Raw genomic sequence first — 24,935 nt, 5'->3', positions numbered from 1 at the left:
GGGTGCAGTGTGACTACTGTGATGGTTGGCTGCACAGTGAGTGTGCAGGGACTGACCCTAGCACATTTGACACAGACACCCCATTCAGCTGTGGTTGTCATTTTCCAGAGCCATATCCATATAAAAGGTACAAATATTATTACATTTAGATTACTAAGGAAAATGTTATTTGGTTATAAAACTAATTCTTCTTTTTTTCCCATCTCCAGTGTACATGCTGCTCTACGTGAAGGACTAGTGGTCAGAATGATTACAGATGAGGAAATTATGGTAAAAAATTGTTTTCACGGCCATGATACTTGAAACTGACAATTGATTAAAGCTTACTATTTACTACTCTTCTTTTAATCTGGTATAGACGCTTCAAAATGATCTTGTAACACTGAAGTCCAACCGAATGTATCTCCACCAGAACCCTTCATTTGACCCAAAACTCAAACAACTTAGAGATACATCCATCTCAGTGTTTGATGAAAAGCAAGTATGTAAATTTTGTTTTGCAAACCTAAATTACGCATATAAATAATAATATAGTGTGTATGTGTATTTGTGCCATTATATCTTTTGAATAACATTTTTAACTCCATAATTATACTTGTTCCTGTTACAGATAGAGGCCATCATAGAAAGAACTTTCGCTGTTTTAAAACTGGACAAGTCAAGCATGGGGGACACCTCATTTATCTTAGAGGTCATGGTTCCAGAAGTAAGGTTCAATCTAAATATAGAAGTGTTTGCAAAGACAGCATTAGCCATACTTATTTATTCTTATTGTTTCTATACTAAAGATCATTTCACCAAAAGATGAAGATCAGTGAGAAAATGTTCCACAGTTACTGCGGGTGTTTGCTTAATCACCTTTTTACATTATTGCATGCAATTGATGATACTTTAGCAAGTTAATCACTTTTTCTTTTGTGTTTCAATTAAAAAATAATTTATTAAAATGCAATATTTAAACAATTTTAACATTTCTTCCTGGGAAAAAAAAAATTATTTGTCATTTAATACCTTAATGTCAACTATAAAAACATGTTCTCATTCATTCTTTATCTCTCTGCAAGGTCACAGTCCTAATCCTGAGAAAGCTGGAGGGTTTTAACAGATACCAAGCAGAAACGACATTTGCAAAATATGTCATTTTAATGATCAGAGAAGATTTTTACATTTTCAATGTTCATTATTGTATCAGTGATTCTTGAGATCAGGGACAAAACAGGTTTTGATTTTCTAAAAAAAAATCTTCATTATTTTAAAAACCAGTGTACACATATATGTTAAATGAGGGTTTGGCTATGTAACCATGTTTTGGAACAATCTCCCAGTTTAATTTTTTTTATATAAATTAGATGTTTGCGGGATCAGCCCTGGATTTTTGTCAACACCATCAGACACATAGAAATGTCTATTAAATTATTTTTAATTAAGTTATCACAGATATTTAGACTCTTAGCATTTTTTGATTGTCTTAATCACATAAAAATGTTTTTAAATGAATCATATCACCTTTTAAAGGTTAGATTAATCAATGTTTAATGATTGCAGTTTAGGTTGTATGGACTAATCATTTTATCATTTAATTTCCATAATGAACAGTGATACTTAGAAGCATAACAATTACACAATAACTTTGAAAATGCAACTATTTGATTAACACATATTCTTGAGGGAACAAAACAGCTCATCTTTAAAAAAAAAAAACAATATATCATTCTGACGGAGTTGACAAGTCAGGCCAAACTCATGAACCCTGTGGATAAGGCGATACTTCTTGAGAATTTGGCCAGACAAAGACAGTTTTGGATGCTGGGATGCAAGTTTGCCTCTTCTGTGGGTGCGAGGAGCATTTCTTCTCAGCTCTGCAGTCATTGCATGGTGGAAGAGCAGTGACCTTTTGATTAAAGGATTTCTGAGTTGGCTCCCTTGAACCATCATCTCTGTTTTGGTTCGAGGTGAGTCCTGTGTCTTCTCATTTTGAATACGTTTTCCACGTTCAAGTCCCTTCTCAGCTTGTCCCTCTCTTTTTTTAACTTGTCAAGTTTGTCTTTCAGTGCTTTAATCTCTCTGGAGTGTCTTTTTCTAGTTTTGCGTCTTTCCCGTTCACCAGCAACTAGCTGTCTACTACTCCTTGGCTCCTCAAAACAGATGTCCAAAGGACTCTGTGGTGGGGTGTCTAGATGCTGGCCTTCCTGTGCTTTGTTCTTGCGTTCTCTTGACTCTTTCTGTGCTTGTTTCCAAAACCTTCTCTTATACCTCTTTTCTCTTTCTTCCAAATCACTGATGTTTTTTATTTTGCCCTCATTCACCCTATTTCTCCATCTTTCCCTCTCCTTTCTCAGCAACTCTTCTTTCAGCTCAGGCTGACTATAAATTTTTTGTCGCCTTCTTTTTTGATACTCCCTATTCCTTCTCTTTCGTTCCTCCACTAATAGCTTCTCCCTAGCCATTTTAGTCTGAAATGCATAGAGGGTATGAAAATGAGATTCAATTTAAAACATAAAGCTATATGGCAATTGGTTGAAATTCAACACATAAAACTGAGCAACAGTTATATCAAATGTTTGGTTAGTAATATAATTGAAGTAAACTACACTAAAATGAGGAATAATGCACATAATGGCATTTGTCAACACCGTCTTAGAAAGAGTCAACACCGTCAGACACAAATCCTGATGGTGTTGACATCTGACGGAGTTGACAAAATACCATGTTTCCTCTCATAACACATGTGCTTCTCACATGAGCCATCTTGTTTATCATTCATTGCTTGTAACCTTTAAACTTTACTTAAATTAAGCATTTATAACAGAAAATTCCATACAAATCATACATTACATTGTTTATGGTGTTGACACACTATGGTTGTGACATGCAAAGTATTAACAAGTAAGTATAAAATTAAAAGAATGTTAAAAACTTACCAGAGCTAGAGTGGTCTCATGGCATTTCAAAGAAAAAGGAAGTGATAAAGGGGTCCACAGACTTTTAGCTGCCCTCAATAATTCCTGATTTTTTTTTATTTTAAAAAAAGGTCTGACGGTGTTGACAAAAACCCAGGACACAAGTTAAATCGTCTTAAAACTACATTAAATCAGTTTTTCAGCTTTAACTTTTGATGCTCATTAAATTAATTACTGAAATACTTACACATAGTAAATAAAACATTTAATTTAAATTTATTTTTAATCGTTTTTAAGCTATTGTAATGTAATGACACCTGCTTCCGGACAAGGGTTTTTACAGACACTGTTTACATATCATATCATTTAGAATGAAAAACATTTATAAAACAACATGAAATAATATTTATTTGTGCTTTCATTATCCTTTTTAGTCTTCTGGTTAAGTGTATATGTAATATTAAGTATTTTTTTTACCCACAAACTGTGTTTTATCTGGTGGACATGTTTTGTCCCTGATCTCAAGAATCACTGGTATATTTGTGTATATGTAATGTAAATAGAACAAATTATGTCTCTTTAATCATTGTGTCAGTTTTTAATTAAAATTATAAGAACTTAAGAACATAAGAAATTTACAAACGAGAGGAGGCCATTCGGCCCATCAAGCTCGTTTGGGGAGAACTTAACTAATAGCTCAGAGTTGTTAAAATCTTATCTAGCTCTGATTTAAAGGAACCCAGGGTTTTAGCTTCCACTACACTAGCAGGAAGACTATTCCATACTCTAACTACACGCTGTGTAAAGAAGTGCTTCCTCAAATTTGTTTTAAAATGTTCTCCCGCTAATTTCCACTTATGGCCACGAGTTCTAGTATTTAGACTAATATTGAAATAGTCATTTGGCTGAACAGCATCCAGACCCGTTAGAATCTTATAGACCTGAATCATATCCCCCCTTAGTCTCCTTTGCTCAAGGCTAAACAGATTCAGTTCCGCTAACCTCTCCTCATAAGACATTCTTCTAAGACCAGGAATCATTCTCGTAGCTCTTCGTTGCACCTTTTCTAAGGCATCAATGTCCTTCTTGAGGTATGGTGACCAAACCTGCACACAGTATTCTAGGTGGGGTCTTACCAAGGAATTATATAAGTGTAACATCACCTCCCTTGACTTAAACTCCACACATCTAGAGATATAACCCAACATTCTGTTCGGCTTTTTTATTGCTTCCCCACACTGGCGAGAGGGGGACATGGAAGCATCAACATACATACCGAGATCTTTCTCGTAATCAGCTACCTTTATTTCTGTGGAACCCTTAAAATATCTGTACTTTATATTTCTGCTCCCTGCATGGATTACCTTGCATTTATCTGTGTTAAATTTCATCTGCCAAGTATCAGCCCATTCGCTAATTAAATCCAGATCCCGTTGAAGCCTCTCTGCTGCTAGATTAGTATCTGCTACCCCGCCCACCTTGGTGTCGTCTGCAAATTTAACCAGTTTACTGTATGTATTTGTGTCAATATCATTAATGTAAATTAGGAACAATAGAGGTCCTAAAATTGAACCCTGCGGTACCCCACTATGAACGGAGGCCCACTGTGACATAGTGCCTCTAATAACTACTCGCTGCTTCCTGTCAGTTAGCCAGTTTTTGATCCAAGCTGCCACAGTTCCTAAAATTCCTGCAGCTTTAAGCTTTAGCAAGAGACGTTTGTGGGGGACAACATCAAAGGCCTTCTGGAAATCTAAGTAAATCACATCATAGGCCTTTTTGTGATCAATTTCACTTGTAGCTTCCTCAAAGAACTCAAGTAGATTCGTTAAGCAGGATCTACCTCACCTAAATCCATGTTGGCTATCCTTTATGATGTTATTTGCATCTAGGTAATCTACCATTTTCACTTGAATTATAGCTTCCATTATTTTTCCAGTAATGCTAGTTAAACTGATTGGCCTATAGTTTGCTGGATTACTTCTATCCCCTTTTTTGAATATGGGTGTTCTATTAGCATGCTTCCAATCTGATGGTACCACACCCGCAGATAACGATTTCTGGAATATTAAAGTTAAAGGTTGGCTAATAATATCCCTCATCTCTTTTAAGACTATAGGTAAGATGCCATCAGGCCCCTGCGATTTATTTATTTTGAGTTTAGCTAGGCTTAGTATCACATCAACCTCAGTTATACATATATTGGTCATAGACGATGCTGTATTCGTATTAATTAGTGGTAAGTTACTTGTGTTCTCTATTGTGAACACCCTTGAAAAATAATCATTAAACTCATTTACCATATCAATTTCATTATCAATTATAAGTCCCTTACTATACTGCAAATTAGTGATTTCAGCTTTTTTTTATATTTGAACTTAAGGTTTATCTGAATACAGCTATGGTTTGTACAACTTTGAACAAGGTGAGTGAAAGACTCACGCCACTCCTAAGTGGCAGGTGACAGTGGCTACCTGTCTCAAAAAAAACGTAGCTGACATCGGCTGCACATCCAGTTATTGACTGTCAAGCGACGAACAACAGTGGCAGCTGCCACTCCTCTACCGGCAGGCACTGTTCCCCAACGGCTCCTGTCACTGTTTAGCGCCACTAGCGACAGTACAATCATTGCTTTTGATCATTTAGCCGATGTACAGAATCTCTGGTTTAGGCTACTTCCATGAGCGGTTGGTAGGTGCCTCTCTACTGTATCTGAACGGCAGCTGCCACTAGACCTGCCACTACCGGCAGCCACTGTTCCCGAACGGCTCCTGTCACTGTTTAGCGCCACTAGCGAAAGTACAATCATTGCTTTCTCAAATATTATCTTAAAGAGATGTACAGTCAGCAACAATAATATAATTCGTAGTCATACAAAGATTAAACAAGTCCTCAATTTATTTCCGTATCCCAGTTTATCGTAGCCGTGCACAGCATCTCGGGTTTACTTCCACGAGCGGCGGTGGCTGTCTCTGTACCTCGGCAGGCACTGTATTCGAACGGGACCTGCCACTGTTAAGCGCCACTAGCGAAGGACAGAAGTGGCAGCTGCCAAGCTCCTTAGTAGCAGCTGCCGCTACCTGCCTTGACGGGTGCCTGTGACGTCACTTCCTCCTGCCAGCTGCCTTTTTGGGATTGAACCCTTACTGGAAAATACTTCAGGCCACAGAGCTGAATTAGGCCCCGATGACGCAGAGGAAATTGAATAATTCAAACATCCCCTTTTTTAGCAATTCACCAATTTGTCCCGTTGTCATCAATAACAGAAAAAGACAGGACTTAACTCAAAACGGAAAAAAAGAAAGAAAACATCTCAGGGTTACACAGCAAAGCATAGCACAATACCAATCGTCATTCACCTATTCGAAATACAGCGCGTAAATGACATTAAACAAACACTTCGACTGCGCTTAATTACATCCAACACACACTTATGCATACAATTGTCCAGATCTGCAACTTTGCCGAGACCTTCACCCGATTGAGGAGAGTGAAGAAAAGGAGCAGGTTTACCAGTCAACGACAGAATGGGTCGAGATGAGTTGTAGGGGGAGGCCTCTGTATGGCAGGGTCACTCACTCGCGCTGCATCCGAGGTCGAAATCGCCCGAGTATACGCCCGTGTAACACAGCTCCGGGGCCCTGGATCTCAAAACCGGCGCACGCTGCCTCCACTTCAGCACCGCTAATCCGGGTGCCCTCCTCCACGATATTCCCCAGCTCCTTCAGTTCCACCGGATGCCAGGACACGACTTAGACTCCCGAAGATGCCACTCGTCATACCCGCTGTCGTCGACACCACTCAAACAGACCCTCCGCGTCCCTGTCTTCCGCTGCAGACCGAGATCGCGTCCGGCGTATGCACACCAGGCTAGGGATTGCGCAGCCCCAATAATCCCCAACTCCAACACAAAGAAACAAAACAACAGACTTTCGTCCTGCCAAAACGAAGCCGCGCTCCAACTATACTAGCCGCGATTCCTTGTAAAAAAAAACTTCACGCGACTCTGCTTCCACTTCGCCCAACTGACCTTTTTTTTACCGCTCCCCTCACTACCAGAGACTCGCCCAGCAACGCTACTCATTGGATAGGCTAAGGCATGACCGCATGATCCACCGAGCCCAGAGACTAGCAGGAAAACTTTAAAATAAAAACTACGGATCTTTATATCCACTACACAATATTGGCAGTATGATCCAATTTCGATTTCGCCGTATTTACCCTGAAATTTCTGCCCGAATTCGCCACCACACCACATATATATAGTATACTATAATATAATTTACCCAAACAACAGATCCCTTATGTTGCTTGCTCATATACATTTAATTTCTGTCTGTCTTTGCCATTTCAAAACCATGTTGTGACTCTTGGGTGACTTTAACCCTTAGGAGTCTGAAGGTGTTTTGGAGCCCTGAAGAGATTCTGACATGTCCTGACATTTGTGTATTTTTCAGTTACTTATAAACATATAAATGTCTAAAGTCTGATAACATTGTATTCAGCAGAAATTGGGCTACAATAATATATGAGCAGCATGTATGTACAAGTCGTTATATTGGAGAAAATAACAGTTATGCGTGATTCTTGAAAACAACAAAAAAATAAGTCACTGAAATTAGACCACAAAACACATTCATGACATTTGTGTACAAGACTTTTGTGACCTGGATCTTGTAGTGTAGAGGTTTTAGTTCAAAATGATGTGACTCACTCATTTACAGAAAACAATACATCCATTTAAATTTTCTAAGACACTTTTTGTTTGGAAAGGCCATATGCGAGGAGGTGGGAATGCTCATGAATAATGCTGTATTTCACACCAGAGAAGACAAAGACCTGCATAATGAGCTGTATAATTACCCCTTTCAGTCAGGTATGGGACAGAGGAAAGTGCTACAAGAAAATACTTTGAGGACAGAAACATATTTCTTGGTTTGTGGTTTATTTAGCATGCATGTCCCGATGTGAGGTGCTGGTGAAGGCAAGGGTGATGCAGACACATTCCTAAAAACAAATAAATAAAAAAATGTTAGCATCTCAAACATTTACACCCGAAATGTTTGTGCTAAATAACATTACCGATAGCAGTATTATAGGCTAACCAAAACGGAGCCAAATATATATTAGCAACCATAATCTAAAGCTATCCAAAACGAGGTGAAATACATTAGGACATTTACAAACATCTGTAAACTCCATAAGGCATTATCTTAGCCACCAGGAAACAACATGTTTGCTACATAAGGCAGCATGTTAGCAGAGTTATCTACATGCTACACTAACCTATGTAAATGGCATTGAAAGCCAATGTTTCACATAAGCTGACAAAAGCTAGCTGAAGTGAGGAAAATATTTACTAATATTAGTTTATTATTATCAGAATAAGAGTTATATAAGACTTAATAACTTACCCCAGGGCTGTCAAGTTTTGAACACAGGCAAGAGTGACATTCCACAGGATGCCTTTTCATTGGTTGTTGTGTTGTATTTTACCCAGATACAATAGTACTATTTTCTGATTGGCTATTGTGTAGGCCCTTTCTTTTTTTTTGATTGGCTGGTAAGTGACAGGCTCTTGGGGCAAATCTTGTCCGACTTCAACGTCATGAAAAAGGCCTTTCCGACGGGAAGCGACGTTTTTCTTGACGTTTCGTGACGTTTTCATCCGAGTTCCGACTTGGAGAGAAATAGTCGAACGCACCATAATGTCACTGAACTCAGAATTTCCGAGATCCGAGAGAAAAACGAACGCACCATTAGACTGTATGTGTTTTTAAACCGGGGGGCGTGGCCTTGTACGCATGCTGCCCGGACTGTTTTCCGTGTGAATGGCTGTGGGCGTGCCCTGCCTCGGGTCATTAGCAGATAATGAAGTGCGACAGAAATTCTGTGCCTCTCCTTGGTTTCACATGGATTACATAAACTGAAAATATTTATTTTTCATTTAAATTGCTTTATTTAAAAGTAGACACTTTAATTACCCCCTTTAGTTTTGACCCCTCGTGGTCCTTTTGGTTTCATTGTGTTTATAGTGTTTTCTGTTTTATTTGAATAAATCCCCATCTGTCTCTGAGCCGCAAGTGGGTCGTCCGCCCCTTTTTGTGCCTGCACTATGCCTCGTTCCCGCACCCAAGCTGCCCGGTACCGTGACAAACTTTCTTACGCGTAACTTTCTTACGCGTAACATATGCAGAAACACGAGCCGCCCGGTACCATGACAGAACGAACCACCCTCAAGGACGATCCCCAGGCTCCGGGACACCTGCCCCCCCTGAAGGTCTGGATGACGTCCAGGCTCGTGTGGAGCAGCTCCGTTCCCTTCAGGCCATCTGGAAATGGCTATTCCTGACCCCTACAGTCCTCCGGTCACCATGGTTGTGCCAGGCCCTGATGGAGGCTGGCAACCAACTTCTCCAGCTCTCTCCTGCATCTCCAGAGGAGGAGGTGTGTAGGCTGGAGACAGTTTTTTTGACACCTGGTGGACAAAAACAAGTCTCCTCTGCCGCTCTGCCCGAGCCCTGCCCAGGGGAAGCCTCCGCCACCACCGCCGCTCTGCCCGAGCCCTACCCAGGGGAAGCCGCAGCCGCCTCCGCCGCTCTGCCCGAGCCCTGCCCAGGGAAAGCCGCAGCCGCCTCCGCCACTCTGCCCGAGCCCTGCCCAGGGGAAGCCTCCGCCGCTCTGCCCGAGCCCTGCCCAGGGGAAGCCTCCGCCGCTCTGCCCGAGCCCTGCCCAGGGGAAGCCTCCGCCGCTCTGCCCGAGCCCTGCCCAGGGGAAGCCTCCGCCGCCTCTTTCTCATCACCCTCCAGTTCCTGTCCTGTTCCTTCCTCATCGCTCCCCACTTCCCATCCTACAGACCCCTCCTCGTCATTCCCCAGTCCTGTAGTCCCTTCCTCGTCACCCTCAATTCCCAGTTCCAGTCCTGCAGTCACCTCATCGCCCTCCAGTCCTGCACTCCCTTCGTTGTCCCCTTCCAGTTCCCATCCTGCAGTCTCTTCCTCATCGCTTCCTGGTTCCTGTCCTGCAGTCCCTTCCTCGTCGTTCCCCAGTTCCCGTCCTCATCCTGCAGTCCCTTCCTCCTTGCCCTCCAGTCAGTCACAGAGCCCACAACCTACCCATCCTTTCCCTTTTCTGTTTCCTGGCCAGCTGCCCCAACAAGTCCCATTTCTGCCCTTCCCTTTCAGTTCATCTGCCCCATTTCAGTCCCAGTGTCATGTCCCTGGTCATTTTCCCTCGCCCTGCTCCTTTTGTACCTTTCCTTTCCGGTTCCCCTACACCATTTTGTTTTCTGCCTCGTGCCCCTGGTCCTGATCCTCAGTGTCCGCGTCCATTTGTTCCTGGTCCCCTAGTTCTGCCCCATACTGTGCTCCCTTTTTTTGGCGTGATTATAAATGTGCTGTGTGTTATGTCATGTATAGTGGTTAATGATTATTGTGAGAACTGCTGTTTTACGCTCTGGGGTCGAGTGCATCGTCGGTGATGCAGCGTACTTTTCGCGTCTATTTCAGTTTATATCTCGTTGAAATCTGTTGTGGTAAGCAGTCTCCACCGGGTCCGTGGATGAGAAGAGATTCACAGCTGAGACGAGGAGTAGTTGCAAGTCACCAGTTTATTCTCTGACTGATTACAATCAGGGAGCGACTATCTGACATACATTCAGCATGTACAGTAAGAAGCTCGAACAATAGTTATCGGCTCTGTCTTTTTACATTTGCTCCAGTTTGTCAGTTAGTACATGACCCCCCCTCCCAGCATGTAATTGTGTCAGCATATTCAAATCGCATTCGCATGGTAATTTGATTAACAGCGCAACGGTGAAACGCGATCCAGATACGTCCCCATCAGCTCCATAAAAGGGGGGTAGGGACGTGGCCAGGTGACAATGGTTCATTCATACACATTAAAGTTGCTACATATTCAATGAAAGGAGCCAGAAATAGTTACATGAGTTAGGTTTTTCTTATTTATCCAAATGAATGTTGCAACTACACCATTTAGTCATCTTCATGTAGCCAAGACTTTGGTGATCAGATATCTGGGATCAAAACTGCCAGCATTGCTTACTATGTACTTTTATAATGTTTCTGCAAGTGTTCCAAACTGCATTTTGCAATGTCTTTACTTTGATGTCAAATTACAAACTTACCAAAAATCTGACATATTTACAAAATACATTAAAATAAAGACGAGTGTAATGGCAAAGCAAATATATAAAAAATAATTTGTCATGAATTAAGTTTATGATATTTGAAGAAATGTGTGATCATGCCCCAGTCAGTGAAAGTGTGTTTCTTACCCCTAGGCTCCAGAGGATTAATTATTGCGAGCATGACTCAGTGACCCACTATTAAAATACTTTATTAGAAATATTATTGTGTGTGTGTGCGCTCGTGCCTTTTTGCTAACCTGGAGCCGGTCAGTCAAGTTACGCGTAAAAAAGTTACGCGTAAAAAAGTTACGCGTAAAAAAGTTACGCGTAAAAAAGTTACGCGTAAAAAAGTTACGCGTAAAAAAGTTACGCGTAAAAATAAACTTAAAAGGAACTGAAAACAGGTAAAGTAAGAACTGACCAAGAAAACAGAAACTAACACTGGAATTAAACATGTAAAGACACAATCAGGGGCACAAGGAACAAAACCAAAACCAACTACAAAATCAGATACAAGAACTACAGAAACTCAAATGAAACACTAGGGAGCAAAATACAACAGAGGAGGTGGGATTCAAACACAGGACAGAAGTGTACACGGACAACCACATGTGCAACACATTGAGCTACGTGACTAGACAGGTAACAGGGGAAACTCAAAGACAAACATGAAGGACGGGATGACCAGCAATGCCTGCTGGCCAAACGGGGAAGGGACACAGAGTGACAACAGCAGGGGCTGACCCTGACAGTACCCCCCACCTAACGCGCAGACACCGGACGCGCACAAGGGCACTGCCAGGGCCACAGAGAACGGGAGGACAGGACAAGGACATAGAACAAGACAGGGAACCCACTAACGAAAACCAAGGAACTGGACAGACAGAATCAAGAGCTCAGACAAGAGGGGAACAAAAACAGATAGGGCAGACACCAGGAGCTGGGACAAGAAGACTAGACGAGGGAGCACAGTAGGGGGCAGAACTGGGGGACCAGGAACAAATGGACGCAGACACTGAGGAACAGGACCAGGGGCACGAGGCAGAAAACAAAATGGTGTAGGGGAACCGGAAGGGAAAGGTACAAAAGGAGCAGGGCGAGGGAAAGGACCAGGGACATGACACTGGGACTGAAATGGGGCAGACGAACTGAAAGGGAAGGGCAGAAATGGGACTTGTTGGGGCAGCTGGCCAGGAAACAGAAAAGGGAAAGGATGGGTAGGTTGTGGGCTCTGTGACTGACTGGAGGACGACGACGGGACTGCAGGACTGAGGAACGACGAGGAAGGGACTGCAGGACAGGAACCAGGAAGCGATGAGGAAGAGACTGCAGGATGGGAACTGGAAGGGGACAACGAAGGGAGTGCAGGACTGGAGGGCGATGAGGTGACTGCAGGACTGGAACTGGGAATTGAGGGTGACGAGGAAGGGACTACAGGACTGGGGAATGACGAGGAGGGGTCTGTAGGATGGGAACTGGGGAGCGATGAGGTAGGAACAGGACAGGAACTGGAGGGTGATGAGAAAGGGACTGCGTCTGGGCGGTTGGTCCGCCTGGTGTGTCCCCGTCTCCCCTTTCGGGAGACAGAACCGGCCTGGCCCTCTGCTGGACCTCCACCAGCGCCATGCAAGGTTTGCTTGGGTGGAGGTAGTAGTTTGACATTTGGGGATTGGGGCCAGGACGGCCTTGGGCAGAGAACCAGGGGCAAAGTCAAAAGGCATGGCCCCCTGTGGGCCGAGCGCGGGCGGTGCGGGCAGAGCAGTGGCGGCTGCGGCTTCCCCTGGGCAGGGCTCGGGCAGAGCGGCGGAAGCGGCTGCGGCTTCCCCTGGGCAGGGCTCGGGCAGAGCGGCGGAGGCGGCGGCATCGGCTTCCCCTGGGCAGGGCTCGGGCAGAGCGGCGGAGGCATCGGCTTCCCCTGGGCAGGACTCGGGCAGAGCTGCGGAGGCGGCGGCTGCGGCTTCCCCTGGGCAGGGCTCGGGCAGAGCGGCGGAGGCGGCTGCGGCTCCCCCTGGGCAGGGCTCGGGCAGAGCGGCGGAGGCTTCCCCTGGGTAGGGCTCGGGCAGAGCGGCGGTGGTGGCTGCGGCTTCCCCTGGGTAGGGCTCGGGCAGAGCGGCGGTGGTGGCGGACGCTTCCCCTGGGTAGGGCTCGGGCAGAGTGGCAGAGGAGACTTAGTTTTTTTTGACACCTGGTGGACAAAAACATCTCCAGCCTACACACCTCCTCCTCTGGAGATGCAGGAGAGAGCTGGAGAAGTTGGTTGCCAGCCTCCATCAGGGCCTGGCACAACCATGGTGACCGGAGGACTGTAGGGGTCAGGAATAGCCATTTCCAGACGGCCTGAAGGGAACGGAGCTGCTCCACACGAGCCTGGACGTCATCCAGACCTTCAGGGGGGGGCAGGTGTCCCGGAGCCTGGGGATCGTCCTTGAGGGTGGTTCGTTCTGTCATGGTACCGGGCGGCTCGTGTTTCTGCATATGTTACGCGTAAGAAAGTTACGCGTAAGAAAGTTTGTCACGGTACCGGGCAGCTCGGGTGCGGGAACGAGGCATAGTGCAGGCACAAAAAGGGGCGGACGACCCACTTGCGGCTCAGAGACAGATGGGGATTTATTCAAATAAAACAGAAAACACTATAAACACAATGAAACCAAAAGGACCACGAGGGGTCAAAACTAAAGGGGATAATTAAAGACTTAATATTACAAAACAAAAACTAGGAGGGGGGGGGGGGGGGGGGGAAACCCAGGACACAGATCTAAGCAAACTAACCAAGACAAGCAATAACACACTCATAGACAGAAACTACAATGAACCACTGGAGAACTGAACAAAAGCAGGAACTAAAATACTAAGGGGTAACGAGACTAACACGGGACAGGTGAGGCTAATTAACAAAGACCAAGGAAACAGGGCACAGGTGAAACTAATAAACTCAAAAGGAACTGAAAACAGGTAAAGTAAGAACTGACCAAGGAAACAGAAACTAACACTGGAATTAAACATGTAAAGACACAATCAGGGGCACAAGGAACAAAACCAAAACCAACTACAAAATCAGTTACAAGAACTAAAGAAACTCAAATGAAACACTAGGGAGCAAAATACAACGGAGGAGGTGGGATTCAAACACAGGACAGAAGGGTACACAGACAACCACATGTGCAACACATTGAGCCACATGACTAGACAGGTAACAGGGGAAACTCAAAGACAAACATGAAGGACGGGATGACCAGCAATGCCTGCTGGCCAAACGGGGAAGGGACACAGAGTGACAACAGCAGGGGCTGACCCTGACACTTATTAATAAATAATATTTTTATATCACTATTATTTTTAAAAGAGTTGCTGATTTTGTAATACTGCTGCAGCATTCTCCACATGCTAATCACTGCCCACATCGAATTGGCACTTTGATCTGCCACATATCACTTTACTACCCCCTGTTGAATGTTGTATTGTATGTTGTTAGATATCTCGTAGTAGTAAGTACTTCATTATTAGGCTGCACAATATTGGAAAAGATGTATTTCTTCAATGAGTATTGCAGTATTTATTTAAATTTAAAATGCTTAAAACAAACCAATTTCTCACAAACACATCTATTCATGAGTGATTTAAACGGCAAGGATGAAAATTATTAGGATTAGCTCTTATGATTAGCTCTTGCCAAAATAGGACTTGTCAACTTTTGTGGTACTCAGAATTAACCCAAACAACTATGACTCTATAATCCTCTATAATCACTCTCACTCTGTCACACTTGAATCAAACTCCAGACCTCGCATGTAATGGGCAAAGTTTTCTTCTTTATTCAGCAATCCAGCATAGGGACAGAAGCAGGATTGACAAATTGGTGCGGAAGTCTAGCTCTGTGCTGGGATGCCCTCTGGAGACTGTAGAGGTGGTGGGTGAGAGGAGGATGCTAGCTAAGCTGACATCCATCATGAACAACCCACATCACCCTCTGCATGAGACTGTGAGTGTGCTGAGCAGCTCCTTCAGTCAGAGACTGATACACCCTCGCTGCAGGAAGGAGCGCTTTCGCAGATCATTCATCCCGACAGCAGTTAGACTCTATAACACATCATGATGTCATGAGTCACCCAGATACTTACCTCTACGGTCACCACTACTTACCACCTCATACATAACGCACCTTATAGAGGTAAATGCAACTGTTTTAGTAGTGAAATAGTTGTTATTTATATTACTTGCACTTTTTCCCACAACCCACTATCCATATATTACATACTGTGTATGGGTGTACATAGGCACTACTGCTGTATTCAGTGTTTATCTTATTTTATATTGTTATTTATTTTACTTTTTTCTTGTATTCTTATTCTGTATTTTTATTTTTTTTTTACTCTTGTACTCTTTTTATCTGTCTAGAGCTGTGGTAACACACAAATTTCCCCACTGTGGGATCAATAAAGTCCTATCCTATAGTGTTCCAGCCACACTTGGGTACAATGCGCAATGCACCCCGCACCCAGAATTGGCCCGCATTGGCCACAAGAATGATTCCTGGTCTTAGAGGAATGTCATACGAGGAAAGGTTATTTGAGCTAAATCTGTTCAGCCTCAAGCAAAGGAGACTGAGGGGGGACATGATCCAGGTCTATAAGATTCTAACAGGTTTGGATGCTGTTCAACCGAATAGTTACTTCAGCATTAGTTCAAATACAAGAACTCGTGGCCATAGGTGGAAATTAGCGGGAGAACATTTCAAACTGGATTTAAGGAAGCACTTCTTTACACAGCGTGTAGTCAGAGTATGGAATAGTCTTCCTGATAACGTAGTGCAAGCTGAATCCTTGGGTTCCTTTAAATCAGAGCTAGATAAGATTTTAACAACTCTGAGCTATTAGTTAAGTTCTCCCCAAGCGAGCTCGATGGGCCGAATGGCCTCCTCTCGTTTGTATAGTTCTTATGTTCTTATGTTCTAAGAGCAGCGATTTAATCTGTTTTCCTCTGCCAACAGTGGTTCGACATCTACTTCACCCAGGTACGGCCACAGCTCCTGAGCTCCAAGAGGAGCCGGACGACACTGGATGACCTGGGAGGAGACAAACGGTTCTTCGTCTCCACCACAGGCAGGCCGGTGTTCAACGCTTCGAATGACCTCAACCGGCTGCACCAAAAGTGAGCTGATCATCATGATTAATTCCCCCTATAATATGTTCTACATACGTGTTGTGTGAGACGTATTAATAAATGTATTTTTGTATTTTAGATACAAGCTGGATCCAGTCACCTACCAGACGGCCCGGCGCATCTTTGAGACGGCCACCAAGGACTTGACGGACCAAGAGAAGTCCTTGGTGGCCGATTACCTCACTCATTCCACTGCGACGGCTGACGAGCACTACCGGATGAAGCAGTCGCGGAATGTGGTGCTGGCCAGTAAGCTGCTGAAGAAGCTGGCAGGTGACTCAAGGTAGGCATGTTTTCTGTTTGTCAACACACTTACCAACATCAAGACACACAACCAAAGCCCTCATCACTGAACACTAACCTTAAACGTTTGTGGGTTTTTTTTTTTATTTTTTAATTTTTATCTCAGCGCTGACTCCGCAGAGGAAGGACCCAGCTGTTCTGCCCGTGGTGCCGCACGGGATGCTGCCCTGGCATCCAACCAACAGATGGATGTCCAGGCAGCGTTCGATCAGCTCCTTCGGACCCACCCCGTGACCCTGGATGGCGACATCCCAGACAAGACGGCACGCTCGCAGACGTCGGGCCGGTTTCAGCGGCAGCTCTATGATCGCTGGCTGAAGGCCCAGATGAGGATGCGCGTACGGCATGTCTTGTGTGAGTATTGTTTGTAGCACTAATGACATTTTTTACTGTGAAACGGTCCTATCTACATAGGCTTCTTAACTAACAACAATTTACTTTGTTCTTGACAGCACACTTTGGCAGACGGCAGCCCACCGAGTCCCGGGTCGACGCTTGGATCAGGAACCAAGGCTGGAAAAGTAACGTTCCCAGCGCGGCCAGCGTTCTGAAGGACTGGAGACCAGTGGGTTCGGTGGACACTGCCGTGGACTCTAGCCACATCCAGGAGCTCATCCACAACCAGAAGTGGAAGGGACTTGTGGTGATGGACATTGCGGGGAAGGGGAAGGGAGTCTGCGCCACCCGGCAGTTCCAGGCTGGTGAGGTGGTGTGTGACTACCACGGGCCGGTAGTCACAGCCACTGAGGGCCAGCGGATTCACTCATCGACGAAGGAAGAAGAATCTGGCTACATGTTCTTCTTCCGGAACAGCCATAAGTCTGAGTGTGCCTGTCACCCGGGCATACAGCCTTTTGGCCGGCTGATTAATCATTCCCATAAGAAGGCCAACCTCCGGCCAAGACTGTACAGCCCAGCCGTCGGGGGACAGGACGTTATTTTGCTTTTGGCCCTGAACAGGATTAATGATGGGGAGGAACTGTTGTTCGATTATGGGGTGCAGAGGAAATCGTTCAGGGGAGAGGGACTGAGAACCATTGAGAACATGTAGTTAATTTTTGGCAAGATCATCATTTTGATTGTTGCTACTCTTCCCAAAAGTGATGTGGGTAGATTATTCCACCGTGCAAGGTTGGGCAGATTATTCATTCATCAAATTTAAAGCTCTTAATTTCTAATCAATTGGCCCAAGTACATCCTGATTGCACTGTACTATTTTCTTGTATGCAGTTTTTATGTGAAATAACTCTTTAAATGTGAAATAAAGTGACACTTTTCTAGTATAATTGTTTTAGGGTTTTTTTTGACAATGTATAAAGTTTAAGACCTTGTCGTTGCCCCAAGTATTACAGTAGTTTAAGTGCGACCCACAGGTCACTTACTCAAGCGGTTAACATCAACATCTGAGGTGAGGGGTAACAGACTTCGGAAGGGCCTGACAATCTGTACGGATGCCTAGAATGAGGTCTGTTTGAACCGCATCATAACAATTGTAGTTGCACTTCGAGTTAAATTGATTTGAACATTCAAAGCAGCTCAGATTTGCAGCTTCCCAGCGAGAGACAAGACGTGATCGAGATGTCTGCCCTGAACGCCAGTGTGCCTCTGGAGAATCGACTGGCTCCTGCCAAATGGGGCAGTCAGTGTCCGGATTGCTCCGGAAGACATCCCCGGTTCAGTTAGCCATGGTAAGGACGGCAAAGTGATGCCCAGAATAGCTCAGCACTCGAAGAATGAAAGTCAGAATAGGGTTGGCTGGTCTTGTTGAATCTTGCAGTCTGTGATAACTATCTTATTTTGGAACTACATGTCTTAGGATACTAGATAATAAAATGGTTGACTTTTAGGCAAACGGTGATTTGTTACCATGAAGCAGTAAAAATACGGGGCTCTTTTCGGCATGTCTGCTGTATTGTATAATGAAATCAGTAAAATCTGTCGCTGTGATGTGTGAATGGATAAAGTTTTAACTTCTTTTTTTTGACTGGCTATATTTACCATAATATAAGCTGCACAGAAATGGTCCTCATATTGTTTTAAAGCTATTGTCCAGCTCTATAGGTTGAACAAATAATATGCCATCCCCATACGAATAATTACCATGGGTTATTAAAGTATTAAAAATTCAATAACAAAACACCTGTATTTCAAAATTGATCCATTTTTAAAATAAATCTAGCAAATGATGTCATGAACATCTCCAGAAAATTTGGTCTTTGGTTTTTACGTTGTTGCTGAGACATCATTACTTAATTATGTGAAATGTCTATCAAAACCACAGTTCCTTACAATGCTGTTAGCAGTAGCAGAATAGCAGTTAGTGATCAAGGCATGGTACAGGGTTATTATTTTTCATGACAACTTCAACTATTGCCAGAACTAGCTGTGGAAATATAATTTAAATTAAAACATTTCAAATTACTATCAAAATTGAATAAAAAGACAATATTACCAAAGTAACTGGGAAAAAAGAGAATTAATGGCACAGTCAGAATAGTTTATTTTCCTCTTAAGTTTACACCTTTGACTAGACACTGGCCTACCAAAAAGGGCCTTCATTTGTCAAAAAGCCTGAACAAAACAAAAATAAATAAACTAGATTGGCTTTTATGCTACTAGGGCGAGGAAAGCATTTCAACATTGGTGTAATATTGCATAAGATACATCAGTTTCCAGTGTGGTTTTTCGCTGTTGTTCTGCATATCAGGGAATCTGTGCACTAACTGGTGTGTTTTTATAAGTCAAGTTCCCCTGTTGAAACGCAGGCGGCCCGATTCAAGACCAGCGCATAAGTCTCCCAAGCTTGCGTTTCCTGTATCCAATAAGATGGCAGAATTTTTCTCAATGTGCAATACTGACTGCCAAGTGTGATTTCTGTGATGTGTGTGATGTAGTTTTGTTGTAGAGTGACATAAGGATTCACTTTAATTAAATGTGCTGTCCCCTGTCTTTTTAACCCCAAAGGACGAACCAGCACCAGTGGTGGAGGCCATCGGAGGAAATGCCGCACTGGGCCGCCGGCACCCAGCTCCATCACCGTGTCTGCCGCCACTTCGTCTACTCCCTCCCCGGTGGCAACCAGCAGGGGTCAGCAGGGCTCAGGACGCCGTAGAAATACGGCGGGAGGCCGGTCAGGACGTAGAAATTGGTGTAAAAAACAAAAGGGGTCATTTACAAAAAATTTACACAATCTAGTACGCTTCAGTAACTGCAAATTGGGAAACCCGTTTGACTCAACCCAAGTGGGTGAGAAGATCCCGTGTGAGGATCTCACCCAGAGTGACGACGAGGTTGCAACCATCCTGTGTCGCACTCCATCTATGTCAGAGCCTGAGCCTGAGCCCTGCTCACCGGCCTTCTCCTCCACTTCATTCTTAGTTCCGTCACCCATCCCATCCTCTTTTGTCTCCTCTCCATCTCCATCTTTTTTTACAGACTCTCCTCTGTCACCACACGTAGTCTCACATGTAAGCCCAGCCCCACATCCATCTTCAGCTCCGGCCATGGTTCATCCCACCCCTCCGTATCAGGTTCCAGCGCACCCCTCATCTCAGCTGGTTACGGGTCCGACACCCCCATTTATGTCCCCTTCTGTTGTTTTTGAAAAAATGGAAAGATTCAATAAGTTGCATAACTATTATCTTAGCAACTACCCTAAAATGACCTATGAGGCCAAGTGCTTAACTTACCATTGGTGTATTCAGTTTTGGAGTGAGTTTTTAAATGCAATTTCCATCTGCAAGCAGGGGAGGGACCAAAACCTAGAGGCTCACTACACGTATGTTGACAATTGGGTTGATGAAGCTGAGGTGATATTTCCTAATGATGCGCTGGACCAGCTGAGTGCCATCCCCGGGGTCCTGGAGTTGGCTGTGGAGATGGGCTATCTGTGTGATGTAAATAGTTTTTTATAGAACCTGTAAATAATTAGGTGAGAGATCTCACAAGTACTTAGGATAAGATAAGATTAAGATAGGATAAGTTAAGGTTAAAATAAGTTTGTATGACATAAGATTAGAATAAGATAAGACTAATATAGAGTAAGTTAAGATAAGGTTAAGATAAGATTGTATAACGTAAGATAACATAGAATAAGATAAGACTAAGATAGGGTAAGATAAGGTTAAGATAAGATTGTATAATGTAAGATAACATAGAATAAGATAAGACTAAGATATAAATAAATGTGGATTATTTTGCATTTGGTTTGTGTCTGTGTGGTTATTTAAAACATTGTGAAGTTTGAAACAAAATTTGATTAGCTTAAATAATGATTGGTTAAACTCATGTACATGTAGAGAATTGTAGTGGACTTGCCATTGAATTAAAGGTTTCTTCAGTTCTCAAGTGCAATGCAAAAAACATAGAGGGGCAATTCATTAAATGATGCAAGCACAGGGACATGATTTTGGTGTTAAACCCAAATTGCATGACCATTCTGCCGCAAATACAGGCCTTTAAGGTTAAAGGTGCCATCCAACTCTACTTTGAAAACTTGTGAAACTGATAAAGTACATGTTTCTTTGTTTTCTGCACATGCGTCCACCAAACGGAAGGGGCCTGAGAGTGGCATTAAGAGTCTGCAGCTGTATATTATTATTATTATATATATAAAATTATATTATAATATTATATAAGCTAATTTCCTAGATCCTTAAATTTGCAAGCTTAGTGGTGACATAGTTTCATGGACAAAGAGCAAGTCCTAAATGACCAACAGCAAGCAGTTATGAAAGAGGAAAAAGAGAGAAAGAGTCCGACGGAGTCACCACTAGATCCAGTACCAGGGGGGTCAGCCACGTTTCCGTGAAACGTGATATATTGCAGTTTCTTGCATCACGCTGGAACCCCAACCTCGCTCTTAGGTCACCTAGTTTAGACTGGACGTTTGCGAGCGGGACTCTGGGCAGGGGCGGGCGATGTGCTCGTTTCCTCAGTCTGTTTCGGACGCCGGCGTGTGTCCCACAGTGCTTCTTTGTTCGGCGCCGCGGGGTCATGCGGCCGCGTCCTTTGTTTGGTTTGTTTTACACAAACGTAAAAGCATGGACTATACCCCTAAAGGGAGGCCTTATTGAAATAATATGGATCATTTAAGGCCTGCATTCAAATATTACATTAAAATGACTAAATTAAAATTATTAAGTTTACCCATCTTTATCACTCTGCCTTAAACAAAGGAGACGCCTGAATCTCCTCGGTATACAGAGTACACTTTAGATGGGCAGTAAGTGCATTTCCCTGCCACTCCAGGGAAGCCGGTGTGGATGTGCAGGCTAGCTGTTTGGTCCCTGTTTCAGGTTCATGCGGCAGAATCTGCAAAGGCGCCCTGCTTGTCGTGAGTCTGGCCTTTTCCTCTTTTTCTCCATCTTCTTCTCCACCCTTTTCTTGGCAGCCTCCAGCTCCTTCTGGAAGAATTCTGTCTCTGCAAATTCATCTAAGGCCATTTTGGGGTTAGAGAGCCCCTCAGCAAAAAATGTTACGTTTGTAAACAAAAATCAGGTAACACTACTTAAGGCCATTGCTTTAGCAATTTATAAACACATTCATAACTAATAATAATGAATCCGTAAAGTATTAGAAACATGGCTATAATTATTTATCAAAAGGCATAACACATTATACCCATGTGTATTATGCATTATGAATGATTTATGAAGCTCTCATCTGGAATGCACTATAGATACCCTCATAATGCATTATGATGGTCGGAATAATACAGCTTTCTACTGCATTACAAAGGTATCTATAGTGCATTATAGATGAGAGCTTCATCAGGCAGTCATAGTGCATAATAAACATGGCAATGTGTTATGCCCTTTTAGAAATATAGCCGTGTTTATAATGCTTCATGAATGCATTATAATGCATGGTCAATGTGTTTAAAAATGACTAAAACAAAAAAAGATGTTACCAAAAATCATTTATGGTTCTGCCTGTGATGCTATCAACACTCAAGCTTTTCTGGTCAGTGCAATTTATAATTGTTCAGACAGATAATAGTCTACCATGTGAGCAATGCTCAGGTCACTGATCAACACAAGTTTGTCAGAAACAGACTGACAAGATTTTTTAACGTTATGACAAAAAACTATACACACAAATATGTAAAACGATCATGTCCATTCATTATCCCATGTGCCATTTTACTACAAGCCATGGACACATAGGCTATGCGGCAAACCTAGCTTCAGCCTCTTACCAAGTGAGCGATGCTAGCTAATTGGTGACAAGATTTTTTTAACGTTATGACAAAAAACTATACACACAAATATGAAAAACGATCATGTCTATTCATTATCCCGTGTGTCATTTTAGTACAAGCCATGGACACATACAGTGGGTACGGAAAGTATTCAGACCCCCTTCAGTTTTTCACTCTTTGTTATATTGCAGCCATTTGCTAAAATCATTTAAAATATTTTTTTTTCTTCATTAATGTACACACAGCACCCCATATTGACAGACAAAAAAAAGAATTTTGAAATTGTTGCAGATTTATTAAAAAAGAAAAACTGAAATATTACATGGTCCTAAGTATTCAGACCCTTTTGTAAGGCTGAAACATTCCCACACTATGCAAATCATGCCAACACAGTACAATCAGACTTTCAAAGATAATATTAAACAAATAGAACTACCTGCAGAACTATTACCCATAAAACAGGAAAAGGGCAATAAGACCAGCAAATACAATTATACACCATTTAAACCTAATTACAATTATATGGTCAATAAAACAATTAAAATGTCACCTTATATGCATGCTATTAAAAAGTTAAGACCTTTAACCCTCTGGAGTCGACGGCATCGTCGGCAATGCCGTGTATCTTTCTCGTGTATTTCAGTTCATAACTCGCTGAAATCTTATTATAGAAACATGAAAAAATGCTGACTAAATCCGTAATCTGTCTTCTTTTCAAAACGTCCATTGTCGGAAGTATTAAACTTTTAAAAATTAGGTTAAATCGGCAAAAAATTAAACCATGTCACCTTACTTTGTTTTACCTGCTTCGGGGGCGTGTAGTACCGCTGTCACCCGAAGATCGCTATTCACATTCTAAATAGCCGCATTAGCGTGTATTCAGATCGCATTCGCATGGTAATTTGATTAACAGCACAACGGTGAAACGCGATCCAGATACATCTCCATCAGCACCATAAAAGGGGGGTAGGGACGTGGCCAAGTGACAATGGCTCATTCATACGCATGAAAGTTGCTAAATATTCAATGAAAGGAGCCAGAAATAGTTACATGAGTTAGGTTTTTCTTATTCATTTATCCAAATGAATATTGCAACTACACCATTTAGTCATCTTCATGTAGCCAAGACTTTGGTGATCAGATATCTGGGATCAAGACAAACTGCCAGCATTGCTTACTATGTACTTTTATAATGTTTCTGCAAGTGTTCCAAACTGCATTTTGCAATGTCTATACTTTGAATGTTAAATTACAAACTTCACACAAATCTGACAAAGTACACTAAGATTAAGATGAGTTTGTTGCCAAACCAAATATATAAGAAATAATTTATTTGCCAGGAATTAAGTTTATGATATTGAATGAAATGTGTGAGCATGCCCCAGTTAGTGAAAGTGTGACCCCTACCCCTAGACTCCAGAGGGTTAAAAAGGAACACATCCGCAGACTTCCAAGCTCTGCACAAGGGTTGGGCTAAAATGGCATTTACACCTTCCCAAAACACATAAAATCAGTAAGCTTGGGAATAAAATAGGTTAATCGCACAATAAACAGCACAACAGATCAAATAAAATGCTAATAAATGTTAATAATGTTAATATTGATGAATAAGTGCTACAGTGATCAACCAAAACAGTGCTCAGTAAAATCTTTACGTGCCATTAAATAAAATCCATACCAAATAAAACACACACACAGAAAAACAAAGCACACTTACCTAAAACCCGAAGTGTCCTCTGTGTGCTTCAAGAAAGTGCATCACGTCAACCCTGTAGGATGGAGTGTCACCACCTAGACGAACCGGGGCAGCTTTCGCCTAGGATCAAGGCAGTTGGATGGATGTGAACTTACCTCTGGGGGTAGGTCGTTTAGGTAGATGGCTGCTTCCTTCTGGGGCCTGGGGATTTGGGTGAATGTCAGCTTACTTCTGTGATCAGGGTGTTTGGGTGGGAGCGAGCTTACCTCTGGGGTCAGGGGGTTGAGTTGAAAGCAGCTTGCCTCTGGGGTTGGAACATTTGGGTGGATGTGAGCTTACATGAGGGGCCTGCATTTTTGGGTGGACAGCAGCTTGCCTCTGAGATCGTCTGCCGCTGCCCCCCAACTTTCATAGCCAGGACCCCCTCCCTTCCCTAAGGTAGAATAATTCAGACATCCCAACCTGCAAAAACTCAATTCAGGGAGGTGCCCCCAACCGCCCGACATGGAGTGAGATGTAACTTCA

At 43.1% G+C, this 24,935-nt stretch overlaps 1 protein-coding gene and 1 long non-coding RNA gene across 2 annotated transcripts; both read left to right on the top strand.

Annotated features, from left to right (window-relative positions):
• The first annotated feature begins 364 nt into the window (after positions 1 to 364).
• On the top strand, positions 365 to 1,317 carry LOC140582791 (uncharacterized). The gene is made up of 3 exons (XR_011985574.1): positions 365 to 481; positions 611 to 706; positions 1,065 to 1,317. It is a non-coding gene; the product is annotated as an uncharacterized lncRNA (long non-coding RNA).
• Positions 1,318 to 14,971: 13,654 nt separating this feature from the next.
• On the top strand, positions 14,972 to 17,478 carry LOC140582754 (uncharacterized). Its single transcript, XM_072707067.1, has 4 exons — positions 14,972 to 15,028; positions 16,710 to 16,866; positions 16,965 to 17,431; positions 17,473 to 17,478. Exons 1-4 carry the CDS (start codon positions 14,972 to 14,974, stop codon positions 17,476 to 17,478), a joined length of 687 nt encoding a protein of 228 aa, XP_072563168.1.
• The last annotated feature ends 7,457 nt before the right edge of the window (positions 17,479 to 24,935 follow it).

The sequence above is a fragment of the Paramormyrops kingsleyae genome, chromosome 25 (assembly GCF_048594095.1).
Source record: "Paramormyrops kingsleyae isolate MSU_618 chromosome 25, PKINGS_0.4, whole genome shotgun sequence".
In the NCBI taxonomy this organism is placed as follows: domain Eukaryota; kingdom Metazoa; phylum Chordata; class Actinopteri; order Osteoglossiformes; family Mormyridae; genus Paramormyrops; species Paramormyrops kingsleyae.
This window is presented reverse-complemented; position numbering and strand designations above follow the sequence as displayed.